At 37.9% G+C, this 12,758-nt stretch overlaps 1 protein-coding gene across 1 annotated transcript; it reads right to left on the bottom strand.

Annotated features, from left to right (window-relative positions):
* On the bottom strand, positions 7,138-12,064 carry LOC109232988 (pectinesterase/pectinesterase inhibitor PPE8B-like). The gene is made up of 3 exons (XM_019398699.1): positions 11,499-12,064; positions 9,757-10,356; positions 7,138-8,131 (listed from the first exon to the last, which is right to left on the bottom strand). Exons 1-3 carry the CDS (start codon positions 11,812-11,814, stop codon positions 7,434-7,436), a joined length of 1,614 nt encoding a protein of 537 aa, XP_019254244.1. The 5' UTR covers positions 11,815-12,064; the 3' UTR covers positions 7,138-7,433.

Here is a 12,758-nt window from a genome sequence, read left to right on the forward strand (position 1 = left end):
GATTTCAAGGGGATTGAACTTCAAAAAGGTAATGTCTTCACCCTCTAATTGATTATACTATTGGACTAATGATTATAGACTCTAGTTCATGAGATATGAGTTGATGGGTTTGATAGAAAAGCATGAAAGATTATAGGTTTGGGGTGTTGATTATTGGTTAAGGGTATTGTTTACCTTATGGGTGATAAAGAATGATGTTGATTATAACAATTTGAGACTTTAGAATTTATCTAGGAGCAAGAGAATGGGCTATTGGGTGTAGAGACACCATTAATAAGGACTATGAAGCTTTATGTCACCAAGTGTTTGAGAAAATGCTTAAGTGACTAAAATGTGAGAATTATTTCTAATATGGAATCCCTTTGACTTGTATTGATATAGATTAAAGTTGAAAGGGGTGGCGAATGTTGTATTACGCTCAAGAGCAAGAAGTTAAGGTATGTGAGGCTAACTCTCTATGTTTGGGAATTTTAATAATTCTCCCTACACTACGTTTCTTTTACGATGTTACCAATTGCCTCAGAAATATAGTTAAGCCTAGTTCCTTGAATAGTTGTAGAACTTCTATTCTCTAGCTTCATAACTCGTTCACGACTTTCATTCTGAACGTTGTGAGCTCAGTGCGTATTCAATATAGACTTGGGTTTGATGCCCCCGATTCTTTGTATATATTACTCAGTATGCCATAAACAGTTGAAGTTTCAGCGTTCATAATCAGTTAAAGAATACATGTCTCAGTCTAGTCCTATTCAGTATTCCAGTATTATCTAACTCAGTGTGATCCAGTATTCCAGTATCATGTAACTCAATATGATTCAGTATTTACTATCATGTATTGCAATTTGATTCTCAGTTCTTGAATGTTGAACACCTGTATTTGGGCCTGAGGCCGTAGTTTATATGCTTTATGTATACTTGGACCTGAGGCCGTCGGTTATGCTTTATGCATTTTTGGGCCTGAGGCCGTAGTTATGTATACGTATACTTGGGCCTGAGGCCGTAGCTTGTGCACATATATATTGGGCCCGAGGCCGTAGCTTATTCAGATAAACAGGTTGTTCATCATTCAGAAGAGGGAGTATTCATATCCTTACTTCCTTTGTTCAGTTTAGTTATCAGTTATCATTTCAGTTACCAGTTATCAGTACAGTTATCATTTATCAGTTATCAGTTCAGTTATCAGTTATCATTTCAGTTTCTGTTTCAATAGTATCATTTCAGTACCAATTATCAATTCTCAGTTATCAGCTTAGTTTCAGTTTCAGCATTTATAATTCTTTCTTTCAGTTGCTTTACATATCAGTGCAATTCAAATGTACTGACGTCCTTGCCCGGGGCTTGCATCTCACGATGCAGGTAATGATTTACAGATTGATGATTCAGAGCGCTAGGATCCTCGTACCAGTTTGGTGATCCCTAGTTCTTTCGGGACATTATCATTACTTTACGATCTTTCAGTATTTACAGGCAGTTAGTATTTTCAGTACTTCATTAGAGGCTTCATAGACTAGAGTAACAGTTAGACAGAGTCTTAGGCTTTTCATGTTAAGCTTGCTTTTCAAAAGTGTTCTTATCATATAAAATATTACATGCCTTTTGCCTTATCTCTCATACTATTTATATGGGATATTCCCAAAGAACCCTACAAGGTACAAGAAGGAATATTCAATAGAATATTCCATTTGAAGGTTGCAAAGCTATACTAGCCGTTACTTCTATCCATGTTGCTCTACCTCGCCCCTGATGAATCACTCAGCAGCTTGTTCTGTTGACCACTGATCGACCTCTGCCAAACTGCTCATATTAATTTGCAGGTCACTCATAACAATCATCTCCGCGTATCAAATTTCTCTAATTCGATTTTGACCGTACTACCGTCACGAGAGGAAGTAGCACCACAAGAGGAACTGCCGGCACGAGAAGAGTTGTCAACACGAGAGGAACTACCAACTGCAACACCGTAGTGGACACTACTTCTATATGTCATCTTACCCTGTTTGCTCACTCAATCCACTTATTGGCTGTATTTACCTTTCCCAACATCCATCTGGTTATGAATTCAACTCTTTCTTAATCATGTTTTTTTTTTGTTGTACTACTCCCTCCATTTCATATTAAACGAGGTACTTTCCTTTTTAGTCTGTTCCAAAATAAATGACACATTTCTAAATTTGGAAATAATTCAACTTTAAACTACTCATTTTGCCCATTTTACCCTTAATGAGAAGCTTTTATAACCACACAAAAGTCATGGCCCTACAAAGCTTTACCCCTTAAGCTTTTAAGACCACAAATTGCAAAAATCTTCTTTTTTTCCTTAAACTTCGTTCCGAGTCAAACTAGCTCATTTAATTTGAAACGGATGAAGTATTATTCTTTAGGACTCCATTAAATGTGACATGACATAGCACAAGTAGTACTTCTTGAACGTCAACATCACGGAGAAATTTCGGAAAAAGTTGAGGCGAAGCCCACACAACTACCTAAGAGGATAACAAAGGAATTTCCACGTGAAACATGTATTGCTCCTTGGCTTTATCATGGAAACCGCGTACAACCCTCCCTTTTCTTCGATTTCAATCAATGAGAAGACAACGAACGCATTAATTCTTTCATGGAAGTCCATTCCAACTTGTAGTCGTGCTTCTTAAATCTGTATCTACTATAGGCTATTCAAATGTTCAATTAATGTAGTTGGTTTGGAGGGTGTATGGATAAGCTTAAAAGCGGGCTTAAAAGCGGGTCAGCTTATAAACATCCAAAGTACTTATAAGCTAAAATAAGCCATTAAGTCATAAGTTCAGTTTATGACTTTTCAGTTTATAAGCACTTTTTGTTTTATTAAGGCTAGTTTATCCTTAATAATATTTTTTAATTTAAAAATATTTTTCCCAAAATAAATTTCCTAAATTTCTCTTCGTGCCATATTTGTTGTTCATCCTTTTTTTTACAAAGAAAATTTTTAATTTATAATTTGTGTAAAGTTTTAAGGATATTTTGGTCATTTTAATAAAAGAACAGTTTATCAGCACTTTTCTACCAAACACATCAACTGTTTATTATCAGTTTCAGCATGTCTATCCAAACATGTAAATGCTTATTTAAAAAATTAGTTTCAGCATATCAATTATTTACGATCAGCTAATCCAAACGGGCTCTTAGCTCCTTGTCACTTTCTCCTTTTCTTCTTTTTTTTTTTTCATATATTTAAGAAAGTCGAAAAGAAAAAAAATCTATACTGAAAATATCTGTCAGCTTATTTGATTAGCAAGTTTAATTTTGCTAATCATGGCTAATTGAACCAAGTTATTTTGAGTAAAACCAAAAAGCGAAAGGATTGATATTTAATAACACATGCTCCTACCGAATATTCCCTCTAAATTGTACCTTTTTGTAGGATTTTCTATGGATAGCCCCCTTATAAATAGGAGGGGAGTACTTCCCAAAGGGGGGCTCTCTCTCTCCCTCTCCCTCTCCCTCTCACTCTCTCTAGAAAATATGTAAACACACCTCTCGAAAGAAAGGAGAGGATCTGTGATCCCATACCTTCATCAGATCCAAAAAAGGGTCATAAGGTTCTTGTATTTGTCTATCATTCGTCTTTATTGAAAGAAAGAAGATCCGTCTCACTGAAGATCGGGTGAATCTTTTTCTTTATTCATATTGATCCCATACCTTCATCAGATCCAAAAAAAGGTCATAAGGTTCTTGTATTTGTCTATCATTCGTCTTTATTGAAAGAAAGAAGATCCGTCTCACTGAAGATCGGGTGAATCTTTTTCTTTATTCATATTTTTATTACTTAATGCATCTTTCTTTATGCTATTAAATCTGGTCATAATCGCCGTCAACATTTATATTCGGCTATATTTTTTAATTCGTATTATTCATCTCGGATCTAGAGTTAATTATCCTTGACTAGGATTTAGCCTTTCATCTTTGATTGATTTGTCCAAAAAAGAGTGTAACATCTTTTGAGTCAAACATTTTGGCGCCGTCTGTGGGGATTTTCTAGTTAAGATTCTAGTTTTCTCTAGATGTCTAAAAGATATATGGATAATATATTCAATCCAGATGAGTGATACCTTCAACCAAATGTAATGTCGATTGACAGACCAAACATTTCTTCAAATCAAAGCTAAGTGTCTAATCCTGAACTTTACCCATCTCAATCTCATCAATAATTCCATTTAATTCAACCAAAAAGGGTTCCTCAAAAATTTCAATGGCAGACTATGTCTTCTCCTTCTTTTTTTCTATCTTTACTCCTTATTTCTTCAACTAACCATGTTAAATCCAATGAAGAAGGCTACATCTCAGTGGACATATCAAATAAGGGTCTTGATTTTGCGAAGGATTTTCTAGTACAAATGGTTGAGTCCTCACTAGTTCCCCTTGACCCACCTAAAATTGAGAAATCAAAGCATATTCCTTTTATTGGTACAGTTCATATGGGTCTTCCTAATATCACTGTCGATAAAATCCATGTAATTTCGTCCACTGTTAAAGTTGGTGATACAGATAATGGGGAAGTTTCCATTCAGTTTATTAAAAAGGCACCAAGATTGGCGGCTTTCTCATCGGATTGTGTTGCGTTTGGTTCTGCGGCCACTCCACAACTTTGAAACAATCAAACATGGATATATTTCGGAGTGTTCGTTGTCAATCAAGTCACAGAGACTTTCCAAATCAAGAAACAAATATTGCAAGAACACCACGCCGAGATTCGCAAGTCGTTACCCGAGTTCGGCGAATGCCAACTCAATCAAATCTCTCGAGCACAGGATATCGAAGCAGACGGCCTTGCCAAACTGGTAGCGGCCACTAAAAGCATAACCAGAGGAGTAAACGTGGCCACTCCTCTCCACTCGCCGACCGATCAAATCGAGGTAACGAATGATTTCATTTGGTTTAACTGACTATTTTTCTAAATGGAATAGAAGCAGGAGCATTCTCCCAGATACACGAACAGGAAATGCATCATATTCTCCAATACAAGCAAAATTAAGCAAACTGGGACTCCCCCAGGAAATGCATCATATTCTCTAATACAATCAAAATTAAACAAACTGGGACTCCCCCATGAAATGCATCATATTCCCAGCGCAAGCAAAATTAAGCAAACTGGGACTCCCCCAAGAAATGCATCATATTCTCCAATGCAAGCAAAATTAAGCAAATTGGGACTCTCCCAGGGAACTCCCTACGGCCAAGAGCCATCGACAAAAAAGAGGGGGTCGACCCTTACGGCCAAGGGTCGTCGCCAAAAAAGAGGAGGCCGACCTTACGGCCAAGGGCCATCGCCAAAAAGAAGAATTCGGCCTCGTCCGAATCAACATTCGGCCTCGTCCGAATCAACCTTCGACCCTTACGGCCAAGGGCCATCGCCAAAAAAGAGGGGGTCGACCCTTACGGCCAAGGGCCATCGCTAAAAAGAGGAATTCGGCTCGTCCGAATCAACAATTCGGCCTCGTCCGAATCAACCTTCGACCTTACGGCCAAGAGCCATCGCCAAAAAAGAGGGGGTCGACCCTTACGGCCAAGGGCCATCGCCAAAAAAAGAATTAGGTCTCGTCCGAATCAATATTCGGCCTCGTCCAAATCAACATTCGGCCTCGTCCGAATCAACCTTCGACCTATACAGCCAAGGGCCGTCGCAAAAAAGAGGAGGTTGACCCTTACGGCCAAGGGCCGTCGCCAAAAAAAAGGAGGTCGACCCTTACGGCCAAGGGCCGTCGCCAAAAAAGAGGAGGCCGACCTTACGGCCAAGGGCCATCGCCAAAGAAGAAGAGGTCGACCTTATGGCCAAGGGCCATCACCAAAGAAGAAGAGGTCGACCTTACGGCCAAGAGCCATCGCCAAAAAAGAGGGGGTCGACCCTTACGGCCAAGGGCCATCGCCAAAAAGAAGAATTCGGCCTCGTCCGAATCAACAATTTGGCCTCGTCCGAATCAACCTTCGACCTCGTCCGAATTCACATTCGGCCTACTCGCCCGTCCAGATCCGAGAACGCAAATGACCTCCTCCGATGCCGCCATCCCGGCCTTGACGGCCTTCCCAAACTCTACCGTCTTCTCAATCGACTCATCACTCGAGTCATTGGCCCTGATCGAACTCTACTAAAGTTCAGCCCGTGGGGATACCACTTTGACCTAAAGATCGGCACCCTCAGCCGCGATACACACTAGTCGACCTCCCCATCTGAATTTCTCGAACTACGATTGATGAAGTCCGCTTACCGAGCTCGACCACGAGACGACCTCAGTAAGCGGAGGGACTAACTGTATGGGTCAAAATTAGATCAGATAAATTCGGCACGCGGAAACATAAGGCCGGGGTCGGACAGGCCGAGGTCGGACAGTCATGAAACAACTAGTTTGCTTTGGAATACTCAAAATGAATATTCTACCGAATATTCCCTCTAAATTGTACCTTTTTGTAGGATTTTCTATGGATACGCCCCTTATAAATAGGAGGGGAGTACTTCCCAAAAGGGGGGCTCTCTCTCTCCCTCTTTCTAGAAAATATGTAAACACACCTCTCCAAAGAAAGGAGAGGATCTGTGATCCCATACCTTCATCAGATCCAAAAAAGGGTCATAAGGTTCTTGTATTTGTCTATCATTCGTCTTTATTGAAAGAAATAAGATCCGTCTCACTGAAGATCGGGTGAATCTTTTCCTTTATTCATATTTTTGTTACTTAATGCATCTTTCTTTATGCTATTAAATCTGGTCATAATCGACGTCAGCATTTATATTCGGCTATGTTTTTAATTCGTATTATTCATCTCGGATCTAGAGTTAATTATCTCGACTAGGATTTACCCTTTCATCTTTGATTGATTTGTCCAAAAAAGAGTGTAACATCTTTTGAGTCAAACATACCCCACTTTAATAATATTGTACTATTAACTTTTTAAAAAATTTAATTAATGAAATATGAATATCATTTGAGATTATAAAATTAAATAATTTTATTATATTTTATGACATAAACATATTGAAAGAAAAGAGGGTTTTTGGTACTTTTCTTTTTCTTTTTTAATTGTAACAACCAAATAAATCTAATATCAAATGATGTTATAAGTGGATAACAACTAATCACTATAAAAGGCCAGAAAAGATTGGAACAAAAAAAACCGAAACAAACAAACTGTTATACAGAGGTTATGTTGTAAATATACACGATCTATTAAGATGTGGAAGTAAAATGGATAAAGGTACAGAGTGGATGACTAAATAGAAAGGAATCATCCGTGTAAATTGTCTCAAGTACAAATTCACCAAAAGCCCGAAAAGCAACCAACAAAGAACAAAGGATGAATATATATCAGTAGAGAAACAATTGATGTGGTAAGCCAAAAAAAAAAAAACAAGGGAGATAACATGGATATGGATATGGTAATTAAAATTGGCCCCAAGCTTAGATCAATTAAACCGCTAGACCAGCAGTGTACTTAACTCCCGTAGAAGGCAACCATGAGTTACCCAAAATGAATTGAGCCACTGTGAAATTATTTGCCTGCGATGAATCGTTGAGTAGATGATAACCAGTCCAATTGACTCTAGCGCCTAAGCCCGCACCAGGCCCGAAATTTTGATACTCGGCGTAGTACAATGTGTCAAGTGATATATTACCGTTCCACTCTAACCAGCCCTGTGGTTTAATTACATTACTCATGTACGATTGCATTATGACAGTGCGCGAATATGCCTTCCACGGCCTACCAAGGAATGTTTGTGTAGAGTTAAGTGAAGCTAATAGATCTGGTTCGCCAGATATATTAGAGAATTGGATGGAGAAGCCTGTTGTTTCAGCAGCTTCTTTTCGGCCTTGGGCTGTGATGGTGTTCTTCTGTTCGGGTAGTCCCTTTCGGGCTAATATTTGACAATTTTGGAAAACGACCGTGCCATCTCCAAATATGAAGTCTACCGTGCCAGTAATTACGCAGTTTCGGTAGAATTGGCGCATAGAATGGGCGTAGAGAGTGTCCTGGTAGCCTCTGAACGCGCATCTGAACAACACAGACAAGTCTGAGTCGGAGCGAAATGCAACGGCTTGGTGCTTTTGGGGTCCTGCTGTGTTCTCAAATGTCATGTCCCGTGCAATGAATCCTTGACCTTTCACAGCTGCATACATATGAACACCGACATTGTAATTAGTGTACGTAACTTGGATGAATCAAATCATTTTCTGACTTTGTTTTCGTCTTATATATGTAGCTAGTGTGAGCGTGTTGATCCTTTTATCTTTGGCCATGTAAAACGTGAAAGCTGCCAATTTAATTTGCCAATCTGGTACATAGATATCTTTGAGACTAAAAACTCAATCTCAAGAATGGCCCATTAGCTCATGATAATCAAATCAAATGCAAAAATCATATTATTTGTTTATGTTTCATTTTACGTGAAAAGCTTTACTATGTGAGGAATCAAATAAGTTTTCTTCGATTGTAATTTTTGTAATTCTTTTTTAAATATATTTATTCATTAACTATACAGACTTACAGTATATTTTTCACCTAGTTTAAAATATATAAATTTTATTTTAAAAAGATTTAAGATTCTTCACCAAATTAATCCGAATTCAGATGCTTTGGCCCTTGTACTCCAAGTCCTTTCATATAAATGGGATAGACGGAGTAGAATAGCTAGTAACATGAAATAATTCTAATATTTTTAATGAATTTAGGTGGGAGATGGACAGGGCAGTGGGAGTCCATGAAATTAATTGCAATCTAATTATAATGAAGTAGGACTAGTAAATAAAGTCGGGTAGGAGATAAGGAAATGGAAAGAGATGGTGGGCACGATGATATTTAGATCTTGCACCACTGACACAATAAGGTACCCAGGTAGCAGCTACACGAGCTACTACTCAGTTCTTTTGCTTTTTTCTTCTTTCTTTCGGCCCTTCTTTTCCTTTTCAATTTTTTATGTCAGCTCATTTTTAAGAAGAAAAAAAATCCAATCTTTATCAACCAGCAGTGTTATTATTAGCTATTTTAGCCCCCCTTCACTGGCAGTGACAGAGTCAGAATTTTCGCTAAGGAGTTCAAAAAGGAAAAAGTTAAAAAAAATTATAGCTACGGGAATTGAACCAATGCCTTACAAAGGTTTTAAACTCATATTGACCACTAAGCTATATGCTTTTGGGCTATATTAAAAAAATTCAAAACATAATATATAGAGGTAAGAAACAGATTTTGCCTTATATGTTTTGGCGAAGGAGTTCGAGTTAACCCCATTACGCCCCCTAAATCCGTCCCTGTTCGCTGGTAATTTTCTTCAAAGTGAGTCAGCCAACCATGGTTAAAGTTGGATCCTCTACTAAATTACACATCCTATTACCAATGGTTAGAATGAAAAAAGTGAAAGCTCATCCCATTTTTACTGTAAACAATACTAACTGCACTACGTGTCGTGGATCTACAGCAGATATTTAATCTTTAAAAACTTTCACTATAAATCTTTTTTAATCTTTTCATGATCTGGACATCTTGCAGTCTGATCGTTATGGGGTCCCAAATCCATTACTGAATTGTAGTACTGCTAGTAATTAGTCAATCCATGACACATTGATCAACTTACAGACATACCTTATGGGCCATCTTTAAATGCAGATATATAGTTGCATTTTTATAATCTTTTGCGTACAGTCTCAGCATTAAATAAATGTGGGGGGATGTTTGAAATATATAGTACTCCGCGTGGATTAAGATAAGGTAATAAATGTAATCAAATTAAAAACTTACCAAATGTTGCAGATCTGTAAGTGGTCCATCCATCAATAAAACTTCTATTCCCAGAAATAACAGTTACATCTATTCCGTCACCGATCATCAATATGTTCCATTTCTTCTTGCTAATTTCCACATACTCGTTATAAATACCTTTCTTGATATGTATCACAAATCTCTTGGTACTCAATGCCGGTGCTGCTGATATAGCATCTTCAATACGAGTAAAATTACCCGTTCCATCAAGAGCTACCACAACGTCCGCAACAACTCCTGTGCTGGGAGTAGATTGCAACAACCTTCTGTCTTTTTGGTTAAGCCACGAAGGGAATGAGTTGACGTCTCCTTTATTTGACGTTAGCCTCCTCTCTCGGGACCATTGCCATGGTTTTCCACGCCCGTCATTGGCCCGGGGGGCGTTTTTAGGGACAGGGCGGACCATGTAAAGAATGTCACGGACTAATGTAGTGACTTGGTTGAGGCTTCCCGCAACCAAATTCTTGACCATTCCGTTTGTTCCATCAAATCCATCTATGCATGTGTCTTGATTAATAAGTGCTCCGCTCAAATAATTCCTCAAATCTGCACTTAAATTACCTGTGCTGTTGTTTTTCCCTGTTACGTTGATCATAATACCACCGGTGTTATTAAAATGTTCAATGGACTAATGTTTATGCTTCTAAATTAATAAATAAATTAGTCAGTTATTCAATTTTCTGAAAGTCAGTTATTCAATTTATTTGACATTTCTTTAAACTAACTCGTGCAAACTGCTGGACCAAGCCTCTCCGACATTTATTTTTCACAAGCGTACTATCCTAGGATTCTTGGATAGTGGAATATGATATTAAAGTGAAAATAAAGCTGACCCCAATATAGATTTGAATATTATGTAAAACTTAAAACAGATCTCAATCACCCTTGATAATAGAAGATGAACGTAACACGTTTTGAGAAGTATGCACATTTTCTTTGAGGAAAAACTAGTAAAATTCTGAACAAGCTAGACAGTTACTTATTTTGGAACTCTGGAAGTGCTTTACTGTACTTTCTTCGCATAAGAAGGAGAGTTTAAATTATGTGCATTATGGTATCTAAAAGATTTAAACAATCAGGTGTTAAAAGTTACTCCTACTAATTACAAGTGAAGCTCTATAATAAGCATTAGTGATTAGTACTAATTATTTATTGTCACAGATTAAACTACATGTGTAATTATTTTTACACTACCCGTGTATAAAATTCCTTAGACAGTTATGTGAAGTTACACAGTTAACCTAAAAGAAAATACTTATGACTACTATTTACTCCACTATTTAAGAGAAACAAAACCTGGCCTATTTTAGCAAAAAGGCAAAGAGTATAGTACAGAGGATTAATTGGAGCAAAAAACTTCATCCAAGTCAAAAGGGTTCAACTTTTAGTACTCCAATAAAGAGTAAAAAAGACCGAAAAGAAAAAGAACAGGAACATCTATTGAATTAAAGCAAAGAGCAGATAAAGCGAGTATCTCAAAAAGAGAAGATAATTAATTATAGTAAAGCTTTTCGGAAAGAACAGATAAAAAGATCACGTAACTAAAAAAAAAAAAGCAAATTAAAGTTATGGTCTTGCAGGTCTATATGTTAGCAGGGCGTATCCAGCTTATTAAATATGTACAAATTATTAATTATGAATTTTATAGTTTAAAAGGACTAGAAATTCGAACTGCTTCGCCGCAGTATGTTAGTGGTAAAGCAGTAGATTTACATACACACCTTTGGGATTCTGAGAAGCAGTGAGAGTCCAAGTAAGTTCATCTGCAGAGAGGTCCAACAGATCAAGGCAATCAGAAATGGCATTCGAAAGGCGAAAATCACCAAAGAAGCTGACGAATTTCGACACAATAGAAGTGACTTGACGGACAGTGTCAATGGTGGACTTAACAGAGCCCACAAACTCCGAAGCTGGCACATTTAAACACTCTGATTGAAGAAAACTTAAATCCTCCGCCCCACACCTCACCAAATTAGGACAACCTATACATAAAAGTAGAAGAAGCACTCCACAAAATGAAGGCAAAGAAGTACCCATGATTACTCACTTTAATTATAGAGCATGCACGTATTTGGCTATAAGAAATCAAGATACCAAAATTTTGGAGGGACAAGTGTTGAAAATGTAGTGGTAATTAAATGAATAGGAGTACTAGGGATAAATTAAGGAAAGATATAGGAGGGGGGGAGAGAGATGACTATTGAATGGTGTTGTTAGGGGACAGGTGAGAGCATTGAAGAAGGGGAACGTGCATGGGTTTAAGAGTAGGGAACTTCCCACCTCTCTGTGTTGACCTATTTATATGCAGTTACGCGGGAGGGGAGGGGAGGGGAGGGGAGGCTCTACGAATTTTGTGGGCGAGGTGTGTCGGCGGCCACATTAGTTAACATGTCACTGCGACAGACCATATGATCAGTGATCTTTTAAGAGCTTATATGATATCCTTTTTCTCAAAGTCTTCATTGGATGTGACAACTCCCATTTGACGGTGAACCTACCATTTTTGCCTTTTATTTGTGGTTGGCCTTGGGTGGTCTGAAGACGGGTAGAGGTAGGCCAAAAGTACTGGGGAGAGATTATTAAGCAGGATTTGGCGTTGCTATAGCTCACTAAGGACATGATTCTTGATAGAAAGATGTGGTGGTCGAAAATTAGGGTAAAAGGTTAGTAAATAATCAAGTGTGTGTCTTCCCCAGGCTACTAGTAGTAGTTAGTTAGCCTTGTATTTCAATTATTGACAACCTTGACTACTACATGTTTTCTAATTATATTGTTGTTGATAATGTTTATCCTCTTATTATCCTGTTATGGTTACTGCTTGTTTTCTTATTATCTTGCTCTATTGATTGCTTTTTCTTTCCTTGAGCCGGGGGGTCTATCCGAAACAGCTTCTCTATCCTTATTTACCCTGGAATCCGGGTAACAATTGAATTTATATGGGGTTTTAAGGATCCGTGAACTAAAAGATACAAAAGGTTTAG

The sequence above is a fragment of the Nicotiana attenuata genome, chromosome 10, assembly GCF_001879085.1.
Source record: "Nicotiana attenuata strain UT chromosome 10, NIATTr2, whole genome shotgun sequence".
NCBI lineage: Eukaryota > Viridiplantae > Streptophyta > Magnoliopsida > Solanales > Solanaceae > Nicotiana > Nicotiana attenuata.